Genomic DNA, 22,456 nt, shown 5'->3' with positions numbered 1-22,456 from the left:
AGTATTCCATTGAAGCCTATCTAATTAAAGAGAACAGTATTCTTGTGGGCAACTATTTTGGAACATCAATTATGATAGATACTTCGAATAAGGGGATCTAAAAAGATCTTGACGTAATTCCTCAAGGTAGTATAACCTAAACACCCCATAAAATTGGCAAATCTAAATGCAACTAGAATCATTGATGTAAATTTACTCTTGTTTGGCAAGATAGTAAACTGTCAGATCTTTACAAAAAGAAAATATCCAGAAACCATCCTTCAAAAACCGAAGGATATTTTCAGAAACTATGCTAACATGTCAATTCCTTTAATTAGAGTTACTAACACTAACAAGAATCATTTCTTGGTTAGAGAATCTAGATTTGTCGGAACCTGAGCTGTGGAATCATAAATCTCATGAATTCGGAACTCTTCACAGTCTGTAGAGCCATTTTTAGTGAAAAATGCAATAAGTGTGTTCATCATCCTACTCACTGCTGACTGGAATTCACTTTTGTTATCGTCTGTCGAACCTTTTATACTCGGATCAAAATTATGTACAACCGAGCCAACTGCGTTGCCCTCCACATATGACTTACATGCCGTCAGTATGTTAACAGCTCGGTTTCGAAAGTGCCCAACAACCAACTCCTCGAAGTGCTGCAGAACACAGGAGAGAACAAAATTGAGATTATGACTCATAGACTAATTCAAGTTCCTGCCACATCAGCATAATCACATGCTATATACGCTATCCTTATAGTTTGAAGAATATAGAGAGGATAGCTAACGAATCATTGTAGCCAACAAACCTTTGGCGGTTTTCGCAGCATATACATCATTGTCTTCAAAGACAAGATGAATGTATTCTCATTGTACTCCTTGGATTTTCTCTCCCCCACTGAACCAACAAAGGTTGATGAGTAGCCGGGCTCATTAAAGAAGGGCTTCTCATTTAAAATCAGAGCTTGTATAGAAACCAGAACTTGAAGCATAGTTGATTTCTCTGGAACCCAGTTTTCAGTACCCTTGCCATGCCAAGTGCCCAAAAGACTAAGGCAGACTTTTCCACATTGATATAAATTTGGATTTATCCTTAGGCCACCTGAGTGGTAGTGCACCTTCTGCAAGAGTTCAAGTCCAACTTCTGTCATCCACAGCACAAGACATTTCAATACAAGGGGAATATACGTAATACTTACTGGTGGACCTGCAGGATAAGATGAAGGGAAGAGGCAATCAAAAAAGAAAAGCCCATCATGGTATGGAGTGCCAGAAGGTCCAATAATGACAGCCCTTAGAAGCTCCATCCTTGATTCACAAACTCGCACAAAAATTGTTTCTGTAAATACAAGTTTGTGAGATAGAGACAAAATCAATGATGATTAAACGTCAAAGGATCAAACCCAATTTCTGTACAAGGTTGAATTTCATCACAAAGCAAACTAATAGCAACGGTAAGAAAGATACAAATGACATTGCGTGATGATTATACGAGTTTATTGTATCCTCAACAAGCAAAACAGGAACAATGAAAGGAAACAAAAACCTGAAAAATTATTAGGATCCATAGTTATAATAACAAGGCATGGGCATCCTTCAAAAAATAAGAAGGAAAAAAGAAAAAAAAAGAAAAAGAAGTGAAAACTCACCTGGCAAGTTTTCCTCCAAAATTTTCCACTCCTCCTGGATTTTTTTTGCCCAATTCTTTGATCGCTGTCAGCAGAGCAAGATTCAATTTAATCAAATGAGTGAAGCCATTAGTCAACAGGGGTTGAATTTTCAACAAGTTTCTAATATATGCTACCTGCTGCTCTGAAGAGCCCTGTTTATCATAGAAGTGATCCTGAAAAGACTCAATAACGTCAAATTGCTTAAATTGCTGGGACTCTTGGATGACGGCATCTTCAGTTTCTTTTCCTTTACCCTTGGAACTGGACTCTGCATGGCCCAAAGTAACGTCCTGCTTGGATACATTTATATCAAAATCCTTCAACCATGGCAGTGGTGCCTCTACCCCAGAAGGTAAATCCACGTGGTCAAACTGATCCTGCATACTCGTGTAGTCATCTTCATATATAAAATCATCGTTGTCATAAAAGTCATAGTCATCCTCATCCACACCATCCACATCATCATCATCATCATTCATTTCATCATTTTCATCTTGATATGAAAAATCAGAATTGGGACTATTAGCATTATTTGAAGACATGGAACTCTTGGAGACATCACCACTTCCTGATGATTCTCCCACAGTCACGGAATTTCCGTGATCACTTGTAGAAGCATCCTATGAAAAGAAAAGATCAAAATTAAAAACCTTTATAAAGTCAGAAAATCATGTTAAGAAAATAGATAGATTCATCAAAATTCATCACGTAAAATAACATCGTATAGCTTGATATTTCCACTCCTGAAACTGATTTCTATTATTGTTCATTTGTTCCCCTCGATTAAATGAAAATCATAAGCCCTCCCCTGTAAACAGATAACCATGCACGGAAAAAAGTATTAATAATTTCTCTTGCAAGAAATTCCTAATCCACACCGACTAGCAGAGTTGTGAAGTTTACATGTACAGCTGAGCAACGGCCTGGTGCATGAGACCCAGCGCAGCAATAATGCATTGGTCACTTGTAACGTTCCAAATAAGCTTGCATTGCTCAAACACTTTACTATTCCTAAACCATCGTATTGCCATATCATGATGATTTAGCCACTTGACACTTTTGTAAAGCACTTTTATTACCTTGAAGCGCAAATTAACATTCGTCCTACTAATATACAAGGAAACTAAAGATTCACCACATAATCAAATCTAGAACTAAGCTGACTTAATACTTCAATTGACTGCCCAGTCTCGTTGAATCTTCACCAGAAAAAGGCAATAGCTTGCACAAAATTGATCGCACGAACCAACATCTTTTCAAATCAGCTATTTGCTAATCCTTTTTATCAAAGAGAAAGGGAAGCCTGGGACAGGAGAGGAAAGTGTAGGGCACCACTTGATTCCAGCAGTTTATTCTCTTTTTCAAAAATCTAAGACAAAGCATTAAAAGACCAAACCAACAAAACCCACACAGGCAGGGAAGGACGCATCCCCTGACAACGTTCGGAAAAGCCGTTAACGTTGTTCTTGCTCACAGAAACTTGACAGCAGTAACATTATACATGGCAGCAAGGAGAAATCTAGATTGGCTCCCAATTAACCCAAATCAATCTATTAGTGAAGAAGAAAAGAAACTACATATAAAAAGGGGGGAACATCAACAGTAAGTGAACAACAAACTCCAACCCAATTTTTAAATTAAAAAATAAAGCGCATGCGCACACTCTACGCTGTATAAACGATCACCAATGAACGCTTAAATTGAATGCAAGCGAACCAAAGCCAAAACCGGAAAATGATCGAAATTGACCAATAATGTGTCGGCTGAAGGGCATACTTGAGTACACCCAGTGAGGGAAAATATAATTTGACCCAAATACAGACAAAAACGCTTAAAACCCAAGCTTGGCATGAAATAATTTCGAAAAGAGTACCTCTTCTTGTTTGCGTCTCTTCGCCGTCCCTGATTTTACAGGATTTTCAGGGACGCCGTCACCCATCTCAAGATCCATGAGCAATCGATAAAAACCCACACACACGAGAGCCCGAAGAGCGAGTACGGAGAAAGAAAGAGACGTTCACTCTCCCAAGAAAGAAAACAATATCGAAGCGCGTGGGACAGAAGGGTGGAGGCGAGGGAATTATAGTGATCGAGTCAAGTGTGAGACTCGGAGAAATTGCCAATTAGCGGAAGAGAGAGAAAAGTTCAATTCGCAGCCTAACAGATATTGCAATTGCAAGGGTAATCGGTTTCCTTTCGAAGGAAGACAAAACCCCCAACCCCCTCCCCCGAGGTGGAGGGGGATGTTATATCACACGGCAGGATCCACGAAATTACCGATTCGTTTCGGTGTTTCACTGGTGAGCGGAGAACGTAAGTTTATGTACACGTGGAGGGTTGGCAGCCGGGCTGCATGTGTACTCTTTGTGAGCGTTAGCGCACTCGATTATTGCTCCGGAGGAATGTGCTCGTCTCCCAAGTTTTTCTTGGGAGAACCGAGAAAGACTCATAAAAATCATCCGCAAAATAATGTTAATTTCATATTATTATTCTAGATAAACGGTGATTCGGTAACTCTCGATATTCAAAATCATTATAATTATGTAAATAAAGATATTAGCAGTATTCATTAGATTAATTAGGTTTTCTCAGAGTTATTTAATTTGATAAAATTAAATATCAATATTAGCTACATCATCTATCATCCATAGTTTAGATTTAAATTATATTATATTATGATAAGATTTGATTTAGATACTTAAAATCATTTGATGAGAAATGTTTGAAAATGTTTAATTAGAAGGGGTTTGTTCCTGCTGGTCAAAAAAAAAAAAAAGGGGTTTGTTCCTTATAATTTGATGATAAATTTTTATTGGAAAATGTATTTATATTTAGCTTGTGTTTGTATTGGCATTAAAACCAACAAACGTGTCTTGGGCAGTATGAAAAGTAACTTGCTGAGTGGTTTTAACATTTACTCTTCTGGTTTTATTTATAAGATGTTTTTAGCATGCTTGACATAAATTAATAAAAACTTTAAACTTTATGAACTCTCATTTAAAATTTAATAACTTTTTAATTTTATCCCCATTTAATATATATTATATATTATGTAAATAAAATCAACACAATAATAAACAAGGGATAAAATTGTACATCATGAAAATTTTTTTCTCAATATCTTATAAATAAGATAAAAAATACTTTTTTACCTTGTAAACAAAACCAGAAGAATATACTTGTTTAGGCTGACTTTTTCTCTAATGAGCTTTTGGGAGGGGGGAAAAAAGGTACCGCCAAAGCTAAAAATTTGAGCTTTTTGAGTCTGTACGGTGGAGAAAGGAACAAATGAGGATGAAAAGAAAGATAATGGTATTTACGTGGTTCATACATTGACCCAAAAATTTGATTTTTTTTTCCTTACTAGTAATAATTTTTTTAATACTTACAATTTTTTAAGGAAAATATCTGGGTCAAATTACTTATATTTGTTATGTTAAGTTCTCCAATCACACATAGTCATGTGTTCTATTTTTTTATGAGTTTATAATTAAATACTATTACATGGAAATATTTTAAAAATAAAGCACATGGTAGATATAAGAAATCTGATGTGAATATTGTTCTTTTTTTAATGATGTATTAAATCTTTTAATTTTTATAATTTTTATTTTTATTTATTATGTTTCTTAAATTTATCAAATTCTATATAAATGAGATGTGAGATATATGTCATAAAATCCACAGTTTTTTCAGTCATTTTACATGTAGAATTATTTTTTTTATTACTCATCCCAATATGTTTCAATTCAGCAAACTAACTTTTTATTAAAAAAACTAACCCAAATATAAATTACATTACACTAACTGTCTTTTAAGCTACCTGACTTTTTGTAAAAATAAGACAAAATAAAAATTAGTTTTGTTATTGCTAATCCATACACACTCTTAACAGCCGACAATGTATCAAATAGAAGGATATGTATGTCTTGGAAAAAAAAAAGGTACAAAACTAAATCACATGACTAGTGCATTCATGAAATAAGAGGAACAGTGCCTTAGTGTAATTCCTCAGTCCTTTTTCAATTAAATGAAACGTGTGATGTTATTACTTGATTTTATCAAATAACTGTGTGTGTATATGTGTGCATATATACATTTTAAAAAAAGATGTTATGTGTTACGTACTTATTATTTTTGACTAATTTTAAACAATATTTTGATTTAAGTGAATTTGTTATTCCTAACTTCGAAAGTGACATGGAACCTAATTCATCTCTTTTCTGTTCAGAGGCAGTACTTCATACTTATGCCTGTTGATTTTTGAACCCTCCTTTAAAGGATACAAGTCAAATTATGATTCTTAATAGATTGTGTTGTCTTCTGATAAACACTCAATATTGCGATTTTCATTTTTGCGGGATCGCCATTGGTCCAAAGCACCTTGTTGAATATCGTGAACCAACGTTTCGCAACTCATCAACCTTTTTTTTTTTTTTAAATGGGAGTCGTGCATGATTGCTACCAAAAGATATTATTCGAAGAAAAAAGAAAGGTGTTAAAAGTAAAAGAGCATAGAAATCAGAAAAGAAGAAAGAAGCCAAGAAACGGGTTGCTTCAATTTGCACATTTTCATTTTTTTAATAGGTCTTATAGGATGATCATTGGTCACAGTGAAACTTGATATTTTTTTTAGCTGCCTGCTTTGCCCAACAAGAGCTCCCCAACCGCCTTTTGTTAGCATTCAGCTACATATCTTTATTTTCAGGTTGTGCACGTCAATACCGAGATGAGATATGTTGGCCAGATATTTCATCTTATTTGCGACTTTAAATTCATATATATATATATAATTATTATATCACCCATTCAAGTGTTACTCTGACCGATTGAATTATGAATATATTAAACTATTAACATTTTTAATGGGACGTCCAATTCGGAGTTTTATTTATACATTAGTTCTTCCTCTTCCTCAACCATTGGTTTTCAAAAATTATGACGCCTCATTGTTCATATCCTCCAGCCTGATTCATCATTGCAATCATAACAGTATAAATATGTTTTAAACATATAATATTATATTTGTATGTAATGTTCTTTTTTACTCAAATAAGGTCTACCTTATTTGTAAATTACAAATAAAGTCTTATAATATAATTAAGACCGGAAGTATTATTTGATAACAATTATTTTCCCTATAAACGTGGCATAATGGTAGTATTGTGTTGATATGTATGTGATTCATTCATTATATGCCTCATATACAAAGGAACGTAATCTAATCACAAACATTGATAAAGTAATATACATTAACACAATAACATTGCATAATTCATCACTTGTTCCGTCACACCCATGTGCAGGACTAGAGTTTACTACATACAATTTCAGTATCTAAATCCAAATCTTTCTCTTCAAAGCCTTCTTCTGCTTTGATTAAATCTTTTCTTGTCATCTCAACACTTTGCTCCGTGTTAGCAATATTTTCTTTCACCTTGATCATCTCTGTCTCCAGAACCAGAAGATTTTCTTTCATCTTGTTCATTTCTGTTTCCAGAACCACCAATTCTTGTTTTAACCTTTTCACCTTTGTTGCCTTCTCAAGATATCCCTTCATACTTAAAGCAGATTTAACTTGAGGTTCCAACCAACTCAAATCTAATCTACTAATCTCAAGTTCATCCCATAATTGTTGAAGCTGCTCACAGGCTTCCTCGTTCATATCTTTCCATTTCTTGTTCTCTAGAAATTGCAGAACTCGACCCAAGCTGGTGAATACCCACTCTGTAAACTTGCGACTCCTCTTATTCTTACAGTCCATCAATGAGGGATGACACAAACAAGCCTCCTCTAGCAGTGGAACCATCGCTTTCTCTATTTGTCCCAAATCCTTGAACTCAGTGGCATCATCATTCTTTGGGACCAATGCTTTCTTAATTTCAGTGCCTTCAGAGATTACTTCAGAAAATTCAAGTTCAACAATACATGTATCATTCAAAATATAGCCGTTAGAAGGGTTCTGAAGCTTAGCCAATTCCATAAAAGATGGATAACCCCAGTCACATTCATTCGCAGTGAACTTGCTGTTTGAGCCTGCATTCAATTCCCTCAAAAACAGAGGAACATCAGTGGAAGACTACCATAAGATTCCCATCCCATTCCAATACAAAATTATAATATACTTTCAATCAGGTTGTTAGGCCTTCACAGTACAGTTTAATATTTTATTTACTTTCTCTTTAGGTTGCAGGAGAAAATCAGCATCCACCGCCAAAACAAAAGCAGCTTTTAGAAGAAAACACAATGAAGTAGCATGAAATGATACCTCTTTTAACAGATTTTTTAGTGGAAGCTTGATTGACCACCGTGAACCTGTAGATTGCATGTATACTCCAACCTTGATGCAAACTCGAAACATCAGCTGCTTTCAAATATATAGCCAAATTCTTCCCATCGTTTTTCTTTGTTCCTTTATAGAATGCAATTTTCCTGCAACCATTCTCCCGTCCAGAAAAAAAAAAACAGAGCGATTACATTAAAACATACATATATGAGAAACAAGGAATTTTATTCATAAAATAAAAGATAAGAGATTTTCATGAAAATGAGGGATGAAGGACATGTGTATATGATAGATGTTCACTAATACCAAGCACATCCACCGATATTGAAAACCTCAGAATGGCGCGCTTGATTGGTCTTCAATGTGCTAAAGTTTTTGATCGTCCATGCTACTTTCTTATAGGTTATATCCTTCAGTTCCTGCTTCTTCATCGTGCTATCACCTTGCGATATCTCCATGTTTTATAAAAACCTGAAAGCCGTAAACCCCACAAGACAAAAACTTGAAACTTCGAGTACGAGAACTAGCCGAAAGTGAAGTAAAATTGAAGTGAAACCATAGCAAATTATTTGAAAGGTAGACCACAAAGTGAATGTTGGATTATACGAACATATGACTACCTTATTGATGAAGCTCATAGAAAGCCTGTCTTTCTAGACATTAATTAATTGTAGCAAGAAAAGTAAAATACAAAGACGCATCAAGGGGAATTGGAAATAGAAAAAACAAAAGCATGAAGGAATGTACTGAATAGAGGAAATAAAACTGACTGTTACTATTCTCTAGGATCAGAAATTCCAAATGCAGAGTAGGCATTAGGTAATTCTTTCACCATTCGCAAAGTTCTTTACTGCCTTGCATATCCCAATATTCGGCTATACCCGTCATATATGTATACACTTTCTTTTAATTTTACTTTGAAATTTTGTAAGCTTCTCCAATGTTATCCTAGATGATACCACTTTGGCAACAAGAAATATTGCATCAAACAGCATAGCCTTAGCGAGGAGGACAAAATCTATGGATGGGAAGCCTTTTGAAACAGTTGAATCCTTGATTCATATGATGCTGGTCAAAGGGTGTCTGATTGAAATCGTTTGAGTCAGAATGTTCCTAGAGTCGAGAGACATGCATGCTTTCGTATTCCGGTCTACACCTGAAGAAAAGACTGGCTATGGAAAATACCCTACATAAATGGGGGTTAACAACCGATGATGTCTGTGCATTTTAAAATCAACATGAAGAAAACACATGTACCAAAGTTTGTAATAGCCCATGCCATTTTCTTTTGCATGTTACATCCTCCTGTCCTGATTCTTCATCGGACAACCACCTCGCTATGTCTACTTGTTTACCTAAACACAAACCGAAAAGCAACAACGCAACGGATGAACCAACTAGCGAAAGGAGCAGTGTTCTAAAAGCCTAGCCGGAACAGACAGCCCGGCCGGCCAGAGTTGGGGACGACTCGGATTGAGCCGGAAAATAGCCGCTTTGACTCTGGAATCCGGCACCGATTTTGGAAGACCGGGCTGCTTCCAGATAGTATGTACAGTAGCTCCTCGATATGTGAAAACAGAGAAGATGTAGAAGAAAAGGGACAGAAGATAAAAAAATCCCAACAAATCCATCTTTTTTTTTCCTTCTCAGTAACAATAAAATGTGAGGAAATTCGAAGAAAAACACTCCATATACTCACTAGCGGGAAAGGTCAAGGCTTGAGGTCCTGCACGGTGTGGTTCGTCAATCGAGGGACTCTGAAAGCGTAAAGGGAAAAAAATGAAACTTGAACTCAGAGAAAGACAAGGCGGAAGCTACCATTTTCAAAAAAAAGAAGAGAAGGGTTAAAAGAAGAGGAAGATGGAAATTTAAATTGAAAAAAAAAACAGAGAGAGAAATAAAGTAAGATGCAAATAAACTGAAAAGAATCCGCATCAACCTGATGAAGCCAAAAAGATCAGAGCTTGAAGGTCGCTGAAACTGGAGTTAAAGCGGAATAGCACTGATGGAGGCAAGATATTGCATGAGGAGTCTCATCCAACAGACAAGAGAGAAAGTCGTCTTGACTCTTGAGATATGAAGAAATATGCCCCTGAAAAGGATCCGCACGCTGGGAGTCCAAAGGCAGATCATAGTCAAATATCCTTCGAGCCTCCGCGTTTTTCATTACAACCTCTCCAATAATTGTTGACTATTCAATATTCATTATTCATTATTATAAGAAAAGGTCTGTCATAATGATAACAAAATAAAAAAAAAATACCCTTTCTTATAAAAAATTCCGACATCTCATTTTTTAAAGAATTTAAAAGAAACTTTTTACTAATTAAAATTTATTTTCTCAACAATATTTTATTATTATGATCATAACTTTTTTTCACATGACTTTTTTTTTTGAGTAGATTTATGTTTGATAATATAAAAATATTTTGGACAAAGCCGCACCAAAAAAATATAATGAAGAAGGATACAAGGAAACTAAACATAGAAAGCATAAATGAGCAGTTGAGCACTGGAGACTAGGGGGGTGTTTGGATAAAAACCAAACCATGGTTTTAGAAGTGCTTTTACGGATTACGAAGTAAATATGTGGAGGAGATTGTCTCGTTTTGCGGAAAAGTACTTCTGAAACCATGATTTTGGGTTTCCCAAACACCCCCTAATACAATGTTGTCTTTCTGGAGGATCTCGAACTCCCAATGCAGAGTATAATTTCTTCAGTTAATGACTTGCATGCCCAGAAGATAGAGAAAAACTCACGTGCCTTATTTGATGATTTTTTTTTCTCAACTCCTAACAAATGATTTTACCAAACACAACCGCAGATAGTGAAAAACGTCAGAACGGTGTTGGAGATTGGCGTTCAATGTTTTAAATTTTTCGATGGCCCCAGGTCCTTCCACCCTTGATTCACTTCATCGTACTATCACCTTATGATATTTGTATGAATTATAAAAACCTGAAAGTCGTTGAATGATGCACAACACAAAATTTAACTGGAAAGTTTGAACATAAGAAGCAGCAAATAATTACGATAGGAAAATTAAATTGAAACCATAACAGCTAGCTTGTTTGAAAGTTAACCACAGTGAATGAGGATTTACACAAATGTAACTTCCTTATTGATGAAGCTCACAGCCTTCAGGCACAGAAAGCCTGATCTTTCAAAGACGCATGAACCTTTATACGAAAGTACCTCCCTCATTGATTCATAGGATGTCTGTCAAAGTTTGTCCCATGGAAACTTGCATGGGTCAGTCAGATCAGAATATATGTCTGCAAAAAAAAAAGGGTTGGCCCATGAATAAAGACCCGTTTTTGTTGGATTAGAAAGTCATGCTATAATACACATTATATATAGAGCTCGGGTTTCCCATAACCAATTTCAGTATTCAAGTCTTTCTCCTGAAAGCCGAAGCCTAATTGTTCTTTGATTAAATTTGCCCTTGTCATTTCAAAGGCTTGCTCTGTTTCAGCAAGATTTTCTTTCATTGCGTTAATTTCCCTTTCCAAGATCAGCAAGTCTTGTTTTAGCTGTTTCACCTTTGTTGCCTTCTCCAGATATTGTTTCATATTCAAAGCAGATTTAACATGAGGTTCCAGCCAACTCAAATCCAATCTGCTCATCTCAAGTTCATCCCACAAAGTTTGAAGTTGTTCGCAGGCTTCTTCATTCATATCTTTCCACTTGTGGTTTTTTAGAAAATGTAGAACTCGCCCCAATGCAGTAAATGCCCACTCTGTAAAGCGACGACTTCTTCTCTTCTTACAATCCATTAATGAAGGATACCACGAACAAACTTCTTCTAAGAATGGCACCAAGGCCTCTCAATTTGCCCCAGATCCTTAAAATCAACACTAAGGGCCTCATCATCCGTCGGATTTGCAAGGGGACTTGGCTGAACACTTTCGGACTTAAGTTCCAAAAATTCAACTTCAACTGTCAAATAATCATTCAGAATATAGCCGCTGGATGGGTCTTGAAGCTCTGTCAAATCCATGAAAGATCGAAAACCCCTAACGTGTTCGTGTGCACGGAACTTATGCCTCAAACCTGCATTCCATTCGCCAGAAACAAAGGAACATCATTGAAAGACTGCTGTAAGATGGGTCTGTCCCATACCAATTTAGAATTTCAATTCACATTTTTTTTGGCGTTGGTAATCTAATAGTTTATGCACTCGATCAATGAGTTGAGGAGAAATCAGCTGTTTAGGGAAGAACTAGCCCATTAAGTTAAGCAAGGGGGGGGGGGAAATACCTTAAAATGACACCAGCAGAGGGAAAGCAATTTTAGTCAAAGAAATAAAAAATGAAGACGTGCGCATGGAATGATATACCTTTTGCATAAGATTTTTGGCTGGAAATTTGATTGATCACCATGATGGTGAGGTATGCATCTATGCTCCAACCTTGAGGCAGAGTACTAGTATCTGCTACACACAAAAATATACCAAGATACTTCTCGTCTTCCAGTCCTCGGTAGATTGCAACCTTCCTGCAACAATCACCACAAAAGAAAATTATATTAATATGCTAAATATTCATGTATCTCGTTCTCTGCCCATTTATGCAATTTTTTTCCTACTAGTTTAGCCATCGACGAATTTACATGATTTAAAAAAAAAAAAAAAACTATTTTCTACCGAATATATAGATATGGAATCGTCATATGGAACTGAACAGATATATATATATATATACACATATGAATACTAGAGGAAACGAAACGGGTGGGGAATGGTAATGTAGTATGATAAAGAAGAGCTTTAATTGGAAATATTAAAAATAGACGTTGATAAGTACCAAGAACAATGGCCAGCGGTGAAAGGATCAGAATAATGTGGGGCATTGGTCTTCAGTGAACTGAAATTTCCAATAGTCCATGCTATTTTCTTGCTTGTTACCAGTATATCTGTCGGTTCCATTGTGCAATCAACTTGCTCTGTCTATATGTTCACCTAAACACAATCAAAACCCAAAACCAAGAACACAACTGGGTGGGTCAAGTGTAAAACGGTTGAAGCAACCAGTGAAAGGACTAATGAAGAAGAGAAAAGACAGAAGATAAAAAATCCCAACAGATTCCATCACTCTTTCCCTTCAAGAACAAAAAAACTTTGCAGACATTTGGAGGAAAACACTTCAAGTACTCACTAGCAAAGAAGGTGAAGGTTTTGAAACAGTTGAATACTTGATTCATATGATGCCCGTCAAAGGTTGTCTGATTGAAACTCGCTTGTGAGTCAGAATGTTCCTAGGGTCGAGAGACATGCATGCTTTCGAATTCTGGTCTATACCTGAAGAAAAGATTGGCTATGAAAAATACCCTACATAAATGGTGGTTAACAACCGATGATGTCTGTGCATTTTAAAATCAACATGAAGAAAACGCATGTACCAAAGTTTCTAATAGCCCATGCCATTTTCGTTTGCATGTTACATCCTCCTGTCCTGATTCTTCAGCGGACAACCACCTCGCTATGTCTACTTGTTTACCTAAACACAAACCGAAAAGCAACAACGCAACGGATGAACCAACTAGCGAAAGGAGCAGTGTTCTAAAAGCCTAGCCGGAACAGACGGCCCGGCCGGCCAGACTTGGGGACGACTCGGATTGAGCCGGAAAATAGCTGCTTTGAATCTGGAATCCGGCACCGATTTTGGAAGACCGGGCGCTTCCAGACAGTATGTACAGTAACTCCTCAATATGTGAAAAACAGAGAAGATGTAGAAGAAAAGGGACAGAAGATAAAAAAATCCCAACAAATCCATCTTTTTTTTCTTCTCAATAACAATAAAATGTGCAGAAAATTCGACGAAAAACACTCCATATACTCACTAGCGGGAAAGGTCAAGGCTTGAGGTCCTGCACGGTGTGGTTCGTCAATCGAGGGACTCTGAAAGCGTAAAGGGCAAAAAAAGAAAATGAAACTTGAACTCAGAGAAAGAGAAGGCGGAAGCCACCATTTTCGAAAAAAGAAGAGAAGAGTTAAAAGAAGAGGAAGATGGAAATTTAAATGAAAAACAAAAAACAGAGAGAAATAAAGAAAGATGCAAAATGCAAATAAACTGAAAAGAAGCCGCATCAACCTGATGAAGCCAAAAAGATCAGAGCTTGAAGGTCGCTGAAACTGGAGTTAAAGGGAAATAGCACTGATGCAGGCAAGATAATGCACAAGGAGTTTCATCCAACAGACAGGAGAGGAAGTCGTCTTGACTCTTGAGATATGAAGAAATATGCCCCTGAAAAAGACACGCACCCCGGGAGTCCAAAGGCAGATCACAGTCAAATATCGAGCTTCGAGCCTCCGCGTTTTTCATTACAACTTCTACAATAATTGCTGACTTCAATATTCATTATTCACCATTCATCATCCGTGGTTTTTTTAAAATTATAAATTAACTGAATTAAAATTTTATATTTTTAAGAAAAGATCTGTCATAATGATAACAAAATAAAAAAATACCATTTCTTTTCAAAAATTCCGACATCTCATTTTTTAAAGCAATTTAAAGAAACTTTTTACTGATTAAAATTTATTTTTGTCAACAATATTTTATTATTATGATCATAACTTTTTTTCACATGACGTTTTTTTTGGGTAAATTTATGTTTGATAATATAAAATATTTTGGAGAAAGCCGCACCAAAAAAATATAATGAAGAAGGATACAAGGAAACTAAACACGGAAAGCATAAATGAGCAGTTGACCACTAGAGACTAGTACAGTGTTATCATGCTGGAGGATCTCAAGCTCCCAATGCAGAGCATAATTTCTTCAGTTAATGACTTGCATGCCCAGAAGATAGAGAAAAACTCACGTGCCTTATTGGATAATTTTCTTTCTCAAGTCCTAATAAATAATTTTGCCAAACACAACCGCAGATAGTGAAAAACGTCAGAACGTTGTTGGAGATTGGGGTTCAATGTTCTAAATTTTTCGATAGTCCCAGGTCCTTCGACACCTGATTCACGTCATTGTACTATCACCTTATGATATTTGTATGAATTATAGAAACCTGAAAGTCGTTGAATGATGCACAACACAAAATTTAACAGGAAAGTTTGAATATAAGAAGCGGCAAATAATTACGATAGGAGAATTAAATTGAAACCATAGCAGCTTGTTTGAAAGTTAACCACGGAGTGAATGAGGGTTTACACGAATGTAACTCCCTTACTGATGAAGCTCACAGCCTTCAGGCACAGAGAGCCTGATCTTTCAAAGACGCATGAACCTAAAGTAACTCCCTCATTGATTCATAGGATGTTTGTCAACGTTTGTCCCATGAAAACTTGCATGGGTCAGTCAGAATATATCTCCGGAAAAAAAAAAAAGGGTTGGCCCATGAATAAAGAACCGTTTTTGTTGGATTAGAAAGTCATGCTATAAGACATATTATATATAAAGTTAGGGTTTCCCATAACCAATTTCAGTATTCGAGTCCTTCTCCAGAAAGCCGAAGCCTAATTGTTCTTTGACTAAAATTGTCCTTGTCATTTCAAAAGCTTGCTCTGTTTTAGCAAGATTTTCTTTCATTGTGCTAATTTCCCTTTCCAAGATCAGCAACTCTTGTTTTAGTCGTTTCACCTTTGTTGCCTTCTCCAGACATTGTTTCATATTCAAAGCAGATTTAACATGAGGTTCCAGCCAACTCAAATCCAATATGCTCATCTCAAGTTCATCCCACAAAGTTTGAAGTTGTTCATGGGCTCCCTCATTCATATCTTTCCACTTGTGGTTTTTTAGAAAATGTAGAACTCGCCCCAGTGCAGTAAATGCCCACTCTGTAAAGCGGCGACGACTTCTCTTCTTACAATCCATTAATGAAGGATACCACGAACAAACTTATTCTAAGAATGGCACCAAGGCCTCTCAATTTGCGCCAGATCCTTAAAATCAACACTAAGGGCCTCATCATCCGTCGGATTTGCGAGGAGACTTGGCTGAACACTTTCGGACTTAAGTTCCAAAAATTCAACTTCAACTGTCAAATAATCATTCAGAATATAGCCGCTGGATGGGTCTTGAAGCTCTGTCAAATCCATGAAAGATCGAAAACCCCTAACGCGTTCGCTTGCACGGAACTTATGTCTCAAACCTGCATTCCATTAGCCAGAAACAAAGGAACATCATTGAAAGACCGCTGTAACATTGGTCAGTCCCATACCAATCTAAAATTTCAATTCACATTTTTTTGGCCTTGGTAATCTAATAGTTTATGCACTCTATCAATGAGTTGAGGAGAAAATCAGCCGTTTGAGGAAGTAACAGCCCATTAAGTTAAGCAAGGGGGGAAAATACCTTAAAATGACACCAGCAGAGCAAAAGCAATTTTAATCAAAGAAATAAAAAATGAAGACGTGCGCATGGAATGATATACCTTTTGCATAAGATTTTTGGCTGGAAATTTGATTGATCACCATGATGGTGAGGTGTGCATCTATGCTCCAACCTTGAGGCAGAGTACTAGTATCTGCTACACACAAAAATATACCAAGATACTTCTCGTCTTCCAGTCCTCGGTAGATTGCAACCTTCCTGCAACAATCACCACAAAAGAAAATTATATTAATATGCTAAAAATTCATGTATCTCGTTCTCTGCCCATTTATGCAATTTTTTTCCTATTAGTTTAGCCATCGACGAATTTACATGATTTTCAAAACAAAAAAAAAAACTATTTTCTACCGAATATATAGATATGGAATCGTCATATGGAACTGAACAGATATATATATATATATATACACATATGAATACTAGAGGAAACGAAACGGGTGGGGAATGGTAATGTAGTATGATAAAGAAGAGCTTTAATTGGAAATATTAAAAATAGACGTTGATAAGTACCAAGAACAATGGCCAGCGGTGAAAGGATCAGAATAATGTGGGGCATTGGTCTTCAGTGAACTGAAGTTTCCAATAGTCCATGCTATTTTCTTGCTTGTTACCAGTATATCTGTCGGTTCCATTGTGCAATCAACTTGCTCTGTCTATATGTTCACCTAAACACAATCAAAACCCAAAACCAAGAACACAACTGGGTGGGTCAAGTGTAAAACGGTTGAAGCAACCAGTGAAAGGACTAATGAAGAAGAGAAAAGACAGAAGATAAAAAATCCCAACAGATTCCATCACTCTTTCCCTTCAAGAACAAAAAAACTTTGCAGATGAAGGCTTGAGGTGCTGCCCGGTGTGGGTCGTCAATGGAGGACTCTGAAAGCCTAAGATGAAAGACAAATTTGAACTCTGATCTGGAGAAAGAGAGAAGGCAGAAGCCGCGATTTTGGAAGAAAAAAGAGTTAACAGAGGAGGAAGATAGAAATGAGAAAAGAAGAAAGAAACAAACTGAAAAGAAAGAGTCGTAACCTGAAGAAGCCAGGAAGATCAGGTCCTCGTCCCTGGATTGGTTAAAATTTTAGTGTTAAAAGGAAATAGTCCTGATGATGTACTCGAGATATTGCAAAATTAGCTATCTTTGGAGTTTACCTTTGACTGGTAGTTGCCTTTTCCATTTGTTTTTCAAATAATACGGGCCTGAGACCATTTTATTAAAACTTCACAGAACGTGGGAAAAATATTTACACAAAGAGCATGTACAGATGCTTCTGAACCTTCTTGGTGGGGCCTATCAATTTTTCTTTTTAATTTTCTGTTTCACTTCTCTTTCATTTCTTTTTCATGTTGACCGAAACTCTTAGGGGTCATTTTTCAGTCAATATAATTTTTGGTTTATTACATTTTGATTGAACGTCAGGCCAAAACAAAAATTGATTGAGCGAGCATGATTAAGAAAAAAAATTTACTCTTGACTCTGGCAAAACAAAAACTCCTGATTGACTTAAAAAGTACCAATATGAGGACTGTCGAGGCAATTCTCAATCAAATATTAAAATACAATACCACAACAACACAATTCCTCATCTAATTATTTCATCTCCATTCCATTCTAGTTGTCATGTTTAATATTTAATTCACATTGGATCGTTGCTCTATTCCAACTTCCGGGGAAGACAGAATAGAAAGTTTTTGGCTAATACTATAAATTAACTTTAGATTAATATAACATTTGGCCTTTCAAGTTTGCATGAATTTTGGTTTTAGGTTCTTAAATTCAAATCACAGGTTCTGGTCCCTGATAGCCAAAATAGTTTTTTTTTAATTATAAAGATTAATGATTTAAATGAAAAAAAAACTTGAGAAATAAAACTTATTATTTGAAACTTGAGGAAATGAGATCAAATAAAATTGAGATATTGAAAATTATATTAACCCATTAATTTTTTTTTCTTATCATGATTCATGAATATAAATTGTCCAAATTAAAGTTTAATAATTTAAATTTATTTAATTATATTTTAATAATATTATGATATAATAATATTTTATGAAATATTATATTTGCACTATTTTTTTTAATCTTCTTTGATATTATCATCCGGCATCCCATGCCTTTTCTAGATCCTATTATCAAGTATGTGAGTATTGACTAATCCGGCTCGGGATTCATTATTTTTCCTCCTAATATATGTGTATCCTTTGAAACTTGAATTTGGGACTCAGAGAAATTTAGTAGGTCATGTACTGTTAGACTATTTACTATTTTATTTTCTATCTAACCATAAAGAAAGAAAGGAGTTTGAGAGGAGAAGAAAGGGAGAAGGTCCAAGATGCAAATGCATATACTGTTTGTATTGTATGTATGTGATGCTTGGAGGTGGCCTCCAGGATGAAGCATACGAACAGAGCTCACTTTCACTGTGGCAATCAATATTTTTGTTCTGTTTGGGGGTTTGGCCCGGGGGGGGGGGATCTGCAAAAGGAGGGATCGTTATTGATTGTTTGGTCGGCTCATTGTTGGATGGGAAATGGGATGGCTCGATCTCTTACTCTTACCGATTATGATAGCCTCTCAAGGCAGTCTCACTTGAATTCAGATACTCCCAGTTTTGTGCAAATGCAGCTTTTTGCCTTTCGACTTCCCTGGTGCTGTGGTGCGTATCTTTTTTACCAAGACAACTCTCTCTCTCCTTGGCTAATATTCCCTCTCTGCATGTTTGTTTGGCTCAAAGAAGGTTAATGTCAGATCTGCACATGGGGAAGCAAAATGGGCATTACAAGTCAAAGTGCTCAGTCTGCAGGCTCACCAAACTCTGGTGCCGTCACCTCGCATGGCTAGTCTTTTGGGGAAGTGAATTAAAATAATACTAATATTTTAAGGAGAATGTGAATTAAATTAATAATATTTTAGATTTAATATTCTATAAAAAAATATTATTATTTTACTTAAACTGTTAAATTCTGAGCTCATGAGTTAAAACGTTTTACAAATGACATTTTGGGTTCAGATCAAAATTTATCCTATCTTTAAACAGTGACAACAAATCTTTAATATAAATCCTAATTTTTTTTTGATTAATTTTATTTTAGTTAGTTTATTTCTTAATTTATTTAAAATCAGAACAAAATTTTAATTCAAAATTACTCATTGTTGAATCTTTGAATGGTATTTCGCATTAAAAAAAAAATCAAATAACAACACTGTTATCTCCGTACATATATCTAGGATGCGTTGAATTAGTTACATTATCCATGTACAGGATTAAGGTCTTTCATATTCAATTTCTACATCCAAATCCTTCTCCTCAAAGTCTTCCTCTGCATTCCTCAATTCTTTTCTTGTCACCTGAACACTTTGCTCTGTGCTAGCCAACTTTTCTTTTATTATGTTCATTTCGGTCTCAGCAACCACCAAGTTTTGCTTCAACTTCTTTATTTTCTCCCCCTTCTCATCATATCCCTTCATATTTAAAGCAGACTTTACAAGAGGCTCTAGCCAACTCAAGTCTAATCTGATCATCTCGAGCTCCTCCCACAATTGTTGAAGCTGCTCAGATGCTTCCTTGTCATTCATTTCTTTCCACCTCTTGTCCTTCAAAAATTGCAGAACTCGACCCAATGCAGTAAATGCACATTCAGTAAACCTGCGACTTTTATTCTTCATACAATCTAGCAACGAGAGATGCCTCAAACAAACCTCCTCTAGGAGTGGAACCAACGATTTGTCTATTTTTCCCAAGTCCTTGAAATCAACGACATCACCATCTTTTAGAGGTTCAATGCCTTCAGATGTCACGGAGAATAATTCAACTTCAACAATACATTTATCATTCAACATATATCCCTTGTATGGCTCCTCAAGTTCACTCAGGGCCATAAAACGAGGGTAACCCCAATCACATTTATTTGCACGGAACTTGCATTGTACATCTACTTCTGCAACTGCATTATTCAATCAAATCACCCAAATATAATAATTTACCGTTTTCAAATTTAGAAAAAAGGATCTTACAGTTAAAAATGACACCATCGAAGCGAAAACAACTTTTTAGAAGAGGAATAACTACTGAATAATGAATATGCAAGAATACCTCCGCGTGTCACAGATTTTTTCCGGGAAAGTTGATTGACCACAGTTATGCTGAAGGCTGCGAGTACACTCGCCCCCTGAGGCCAACTCGAAGCATCGGCTGCTTCCAAATGTATGCCTATTGACGAGCTGCTGTCTTTTTTTCCTCTGTATGCAATAAGTCTCCTACGACAATCATATCATTCTTATTACATGTTTGATTATACTCTCCCGGTTATTAATATAGAACTTAATTGTTAAGTTAATTTTTGTTCTAAATACAAGACTCATTTTTTATATTTATCAATTTTCTCTAAATTACCTCTATGGATATTCCTTCAACCATAATCAAGTAGAAGAGGAAGAGAGGTATTAAAAAAGATGATTATGGTATTTTAGGAAAAACGTGTCACATTTCTCATAATTAACTAACTTACCTAACTTCCTTAATATAATTAAATTAGTTAAATGGGTCTTATATTAAAGATCGGAGGAGTATATATATTTAAATACATATATTCTCCTTTGTCTATGCAAAAATTTTTCGTCTAATGCCACATATACTTGCACAAAGATTTGAGATTTTCTTAGAATAACACGTAGTTATAATAGTATATGTCACAGTTGCTAAGCTCAATTCCAGGCCCAGGAAGAGAACAAAATTACCAAGCACAATGACCGACCGTGAAAACCTCAGAATAGCGTGGGACATTGAAGATGAATGAACTGAAGTTTGTTATAGTCCATGCCATTTTCTTGCATGTTATTGTATCCTTCGGTTTCTGGTTCTCCATCTCACAATCAACTTGCTACCTTTGTATGTTTACCTAAACACAATCGAAACCCGAAAATCAACAACACATAACTGGGTTGGTCAAGGGTATAAAATAAGAACCTAAAGCCTCTTAATTGACATAGAAGACCAAATTAATTAATTTCAAACTATATCGCAAGTGAAAATAATCCAAACTTAAAATAAAATTAGATCTCAGCATATATAAACAAATATCACAAGCGATCAGATGAATAGGATTTAAACCGACACGTCAAAGCCAGCAATATGAACGATGGCAAGAGAAAAATCAATAGAAAGCCGGAGGATTGGAGGAATAGAATTATAAAGGAAAACAAAAGGAATCTGAACGAAAGAAACATGAAGAAATTAAGGGATATTCCTTTCTGGTATTCCAAGATATGTCATTGTTCTTGATGGAGCAGAGACTCCCGGTTTTGTCTTCCCCTCTGTACAAGGCAACTATCCCACAACAATTCTTCCAACCACCATAAACAATGTTTAAATTAAATTTTAGAAACAAAAATATGACAACTGAAGAAATAAAGATTTGTTATATTTATAAAAGAAGAGAATTGAGATAACACGAGAGATTTGAAAATTACACAAGATAGATTTCAGTTGCCAAGCACAATCGTCTATAGTGAAAGTTTCAGCATAATACATATGCACCGAAGTTTCTAATTGTCCATGTGCTATTTTCTTGCATGCCATATCCTTCGTTTCCTGATTCTTTACCGTACAATCTCCTTTTGATATATATATATATATATATATATATATATCTAATCACTTAGTTGAAACTCATTTAACGCATGCATAAGACCAGAATCAACTTGAAGCTTTGAATATAGGAACCTAAAGCAACCATAATAAAATATAATTAACCAGAAACCGAAACCTGTAATAACAGTGGGAAATGAAGCTCACAGACCCTAAACGCAGATACTGATTGCAGCAAGACTAATACAAAGAAGCACGAAGAGATCATTATAAAGGAAAACAGAAGGAACCAAAATGAAGATATGAAAAGGGGTAATCCTTTCTTGTTGCAGAGACAAAAAGGGACTCCAATATTATTCTTGGGGATTAGGTAATTCCAAATGCACAGTAGGTGCTAGGCAATTATTTACCCATGCCCAAGTTCTTTCTATTGACTTGCATAACCAGAGAGTCGGCTATATATCACTTCATTATGAGAAAGGGAGCACGTGGACAAGTAGAAAAGAAAAGAGAACTGTATAATACATGGCGATGGTAGCATGAACTATAGTCAAACAACATGGCATTAATGCTCATGAAGAA

General features: G+C 35.8%; 7 protein-coding genes across 7 annotated transcripts; all 7 read right to left on the bottom strand.

Annotated features, from left to right (window-relative positions):
- Window positions 1-153: 153 nt before the first annotated feature.
- On the bottom strand, window positions 154-3,866 carry LOC114732258 (putative ubiquitin-conjugating enzyme E2 38). The gene is made up of 6 exons (XM_028919559.1): window positions 3,528-3,866; window positions 1,789-2,274; window positions 1,634-1,697; window positions 1,184-1,323; window positions 794-1,105; window positions 154-641 (listed from the first exon to the last, which is right to left on the bottom strand). Exons 1-6 carry the CDS (start codon window positions 3,603-3,605, stop codon window positions 339-341), a joined length of 1,383 nt encoding a protein of 460 aa, XP_028775392.1. The 5' UTR covers window positions 3,606-3,866; the 3' UTR covers window positions 154-338.
- Window positions 3,867-6,962: 3,096 nt separating this feature from the next.
- On the bottom strand, window positions 6,963-9,581 carry LOC114732336 (MATH domain and coiled-coil domain-containing protein At1g31390-like). Its single transcript, XM_028919629.1, has 3 exons — window positions 8,247-9,581; window positions 7,923-8,086; window positions 6,963-7,690 (listed from the first exon to the last, which is right to left on the bottom strand). The coding sequence occupies exons 1-3, from the start codon at window positions 8,396-8,398 to the stop codon at window positions 6,963-6,965; spliced, it is 1,044 nt and encodes a 347-aa protein (XP_028775462.1). The 5' UTR covers window positions 8,399-9,581.
- A 1,710-nt stretch (window positions 9,582-11,291) lies between these two features.
- LOC114732326 (uncharacterized) lies at window positions 11,292-11,717 on the bottom strand. Its single transcript, XM_028919620.1, has one exon. The coding sequence runs from the start codon at window positions 11,715-11,717 to the stop codon at window positions 11,292-11,294; it is 426 nt and encodes a 141-aa protein (XP_028775453.1).
- A 29-nt stretch (window positions 11,718-11,746) lies between these two features.
- Window positions 11,747-12,868, bottom strand: LOC114732316 (ubiquitin carboxyl-terminal hydrolase 12). Its single transcript, XM_028919613.1, has 3 exons — window positions 12,747-12,868; window positions 12,281-12,438; window positions 11,747-11,994 (listed from the first exon to the last, which is right to left on the bottom strand). The coding sequence occupies exons 1-3, from the start codon at window positions 12,866-12,868 to the stop codon at window positions 11,747-11,749; spliced, it is 528 nt and encodes a 175-aa protein (XP_028775446.1).
- A 2,488-nt stretch (window positions 12,869-15,356) lies between these two features.
- On the bottom strand, window positions 15,357-15,770 carry LOC114732306 (uncharacterized). Its single transcript, XM_028919606.1, has one exon. The coding sequence runs from the start codon at window positions 15,768-15,770 to the stop codon at window positions 15,357-15,359; it is 414 nt and encodes a 137-aa protein (XP_028775439.1).
- Window positions 15,771-15,799: 29 nt separating this feature from the next.
- LOC114732294 (ubiquitin carboxyl-terminal hydrolase 12-like) lies at window positions 15,800-16,921 on the bottom strand. Its single transcript, XM_028919595.1, has 3 exons — window positions 16,800-16,921; window positions 16,330-16,487; window positions 15,800-16,047 (listed from the first exon to the last, which is right to left on the bottom strand). The coding sequence occupies exons 1-3, from the start codon at window positions 16,919-16,921 to the stop codon at window positions 15,800-15,802; spliced, it is 528 nt and encodes a 175-aa protein (XP_028775428.1).
- Window positions 16,922-19,551: 2,630 nt separating this feature from the next.
- Window positions 19,552-21,152, bottom strand: LOC114732285 (protein RESTRICTED TEV MOVEMENT 3-like). The gene is made up of 3 exons (XM_028919586.1): window positions 21,025-21,152; window positions 20,381-20,544; window positions 19,552-20,231 (listed from the first exon to the last, which is right to left on the bottom strand). Exons 1-3 carry the CDS (start codon window positions 21,150-21,152, stop codon window positions 19,552-19,554), a joined length of 972 nt encoding a protein of 323 aa, XP_028775419.1.
- Between the last annotated feature and the right edge of the window lie 1,304 nt (window positions 21,153-22,456).

Source organism: Neltuma alba, unplaced genomic scaffold (assembly GCF_004799145.2).
Source record: "Neltuma alba isolate B1F8T4 unplaced genomic scaffold, ASM479914v2 tig00002556_pilon, whole genome shotgun sequence".
Lineage (NCBI taxonomy): Eukaryota > Viridiplantae > Streptophyta > Magnoliopsida > Fabales > Fabaceae > Neltuma > Neltuma alba.
The sequence above is the reverse complement of the archived record's forward strand: the minus strand, read 5'-3'. Positions and strand labels throughout refer to the sequence as shown.

What these genes read in the sequence shown, in the direction of transcription:
- LOC114732258 (XM_028919559.1), bottom strand. Translation starts at nt 3,605, where the DNA reads ATGGATCTTGAGATGGGTGACGGCGTCCCTGAAAATCCTGTAAAATCA. An exon ending in AGGGCTCTTCAGAGCAGCAG is followed by an intron (nt 1,698 to 1,788) that starts GTAGCATATATT and finishes CTCTGCTGACAG; the next exon opens with CGATCAAAGAATTGGGCAAA. An exon ending in TGCTGCGAAAACCGCCAAAG is followed by an intron (nt 642 to 793) that starts GTTTGTTGGCTA and finishes TGTGTTCTGCAG; the next exon opens with CACTTCGAGGAGTTGGTTGT.
- LOC114732336 (XM_028919629.1), bottom strand. Translation starts at nt 8,398, where the DNA reads ATGGAGATATCGCAAGGTGATAGCACGATGAAGAAGCAGGAACTGAAG. An exon ending in AATATCGGTGGATGTGCTTG is followed by an intron (nt 8,087 to 8,246) that starts GTATTAGTGAAC and finishes GAATGGTTGCAG; the next exon opens with GAAAATTGCATTCTATAAAG. An exon ending in TAAAAAATCTGTTAAAAGAG is followed by an intron (nt 7,691 to 7,922) that starts GTATCATTTCAT and finishes AATTGAATGCAG; the next exon opens with GCTCAAACAGCAAGTTCACT.
- LOC114732326 (XM_028919620.1), bottom strand. Translation starts at nt 11,717, where the DNA reads ATGGATTGTAAGAAGAGAAGAAGTCGTCGCTTTACAGAGTGGGCATTT.
- LOC114732316 (XM_028919613.1), bottom strand. Translation starts at nt 12,868, where the DNA reads ATGGAACCGACAGATATACTGGTAACAAGCAAGAAAATAGCATGGACT. An exon ending in ACCGCTGGCCATTGTTCTTG is followed by an intron (nt 12,439 to 12,746) that starts GTACTTATCAAC and finishes TGATTGTTGCAG; the next exon opens with GAAGGTTGCAATCTACCGAG. An exon ending in CCAAAAATCTTATGCAAAAG is followed by an intron (nt 11,995 to 12,280) that starts GTATATCATTCC and finishes AATGGAATGCAG; the next exon opens with GTTTGAGGCATAAGTTCCGT.
- LOC114732306 (XM_028919606.1), bottom strand. Translation starts at nt 15,770, where the DNA reads ATGGATTGTAAGAAGAGAAGTCGTCGCCGCTTTACAGAGTGGGCATTT.
- LOC114732294 (XM_028919595.1), bottom strand. Translation starts at nt 16,921, where the DNA reads ATGGAACCGACAGATATACTGGTAACAAGCAAGAAAATAGCATGGACT. An exon ending in ACCGCTGGCCATTGTTCTTG is followed by an intron (nt 16,488 to 16,799) that starts GTACTTATCAAC and finishes TGATTGTTGCAG; the next exon opens with GAAGGTTGCAATCTACCGAG. An exon ending in CCAAAAATCTTATGCAAAAG is followed by an intron (nt 16,048 to 16,329) that starts GTATATCATTCC and finishes AATGGAATGCAG; the next exon opens with GTTTGAGACATAAGTTCCGT.
- LOC114732285 (XM_028919586.1), bottom strand. Translation starts at nt 21,152, where the DNA reads ATGGAGAACCAGAAACCGAAGGATACAATAACATGCAAGAAAATGGCA. An exon ending in ACGGTCGGTCATTGTGCTTG is followed by an intron (nt 20,545 to 21,024) that starts GTAATTTTGTTC and finishes TGATTGTCGTAG; the next exon opens with GAGACTTATTGCATACAGAG. An exon ending in AAAATCTGTGACACGCGGAG is followed by an intron (nt 20,232 to 20,380) that starts GTATTCTTGCAT and finishes TGAATAATGCAG; the next exon opens with TTGCAGAAGTAGATGTACAA.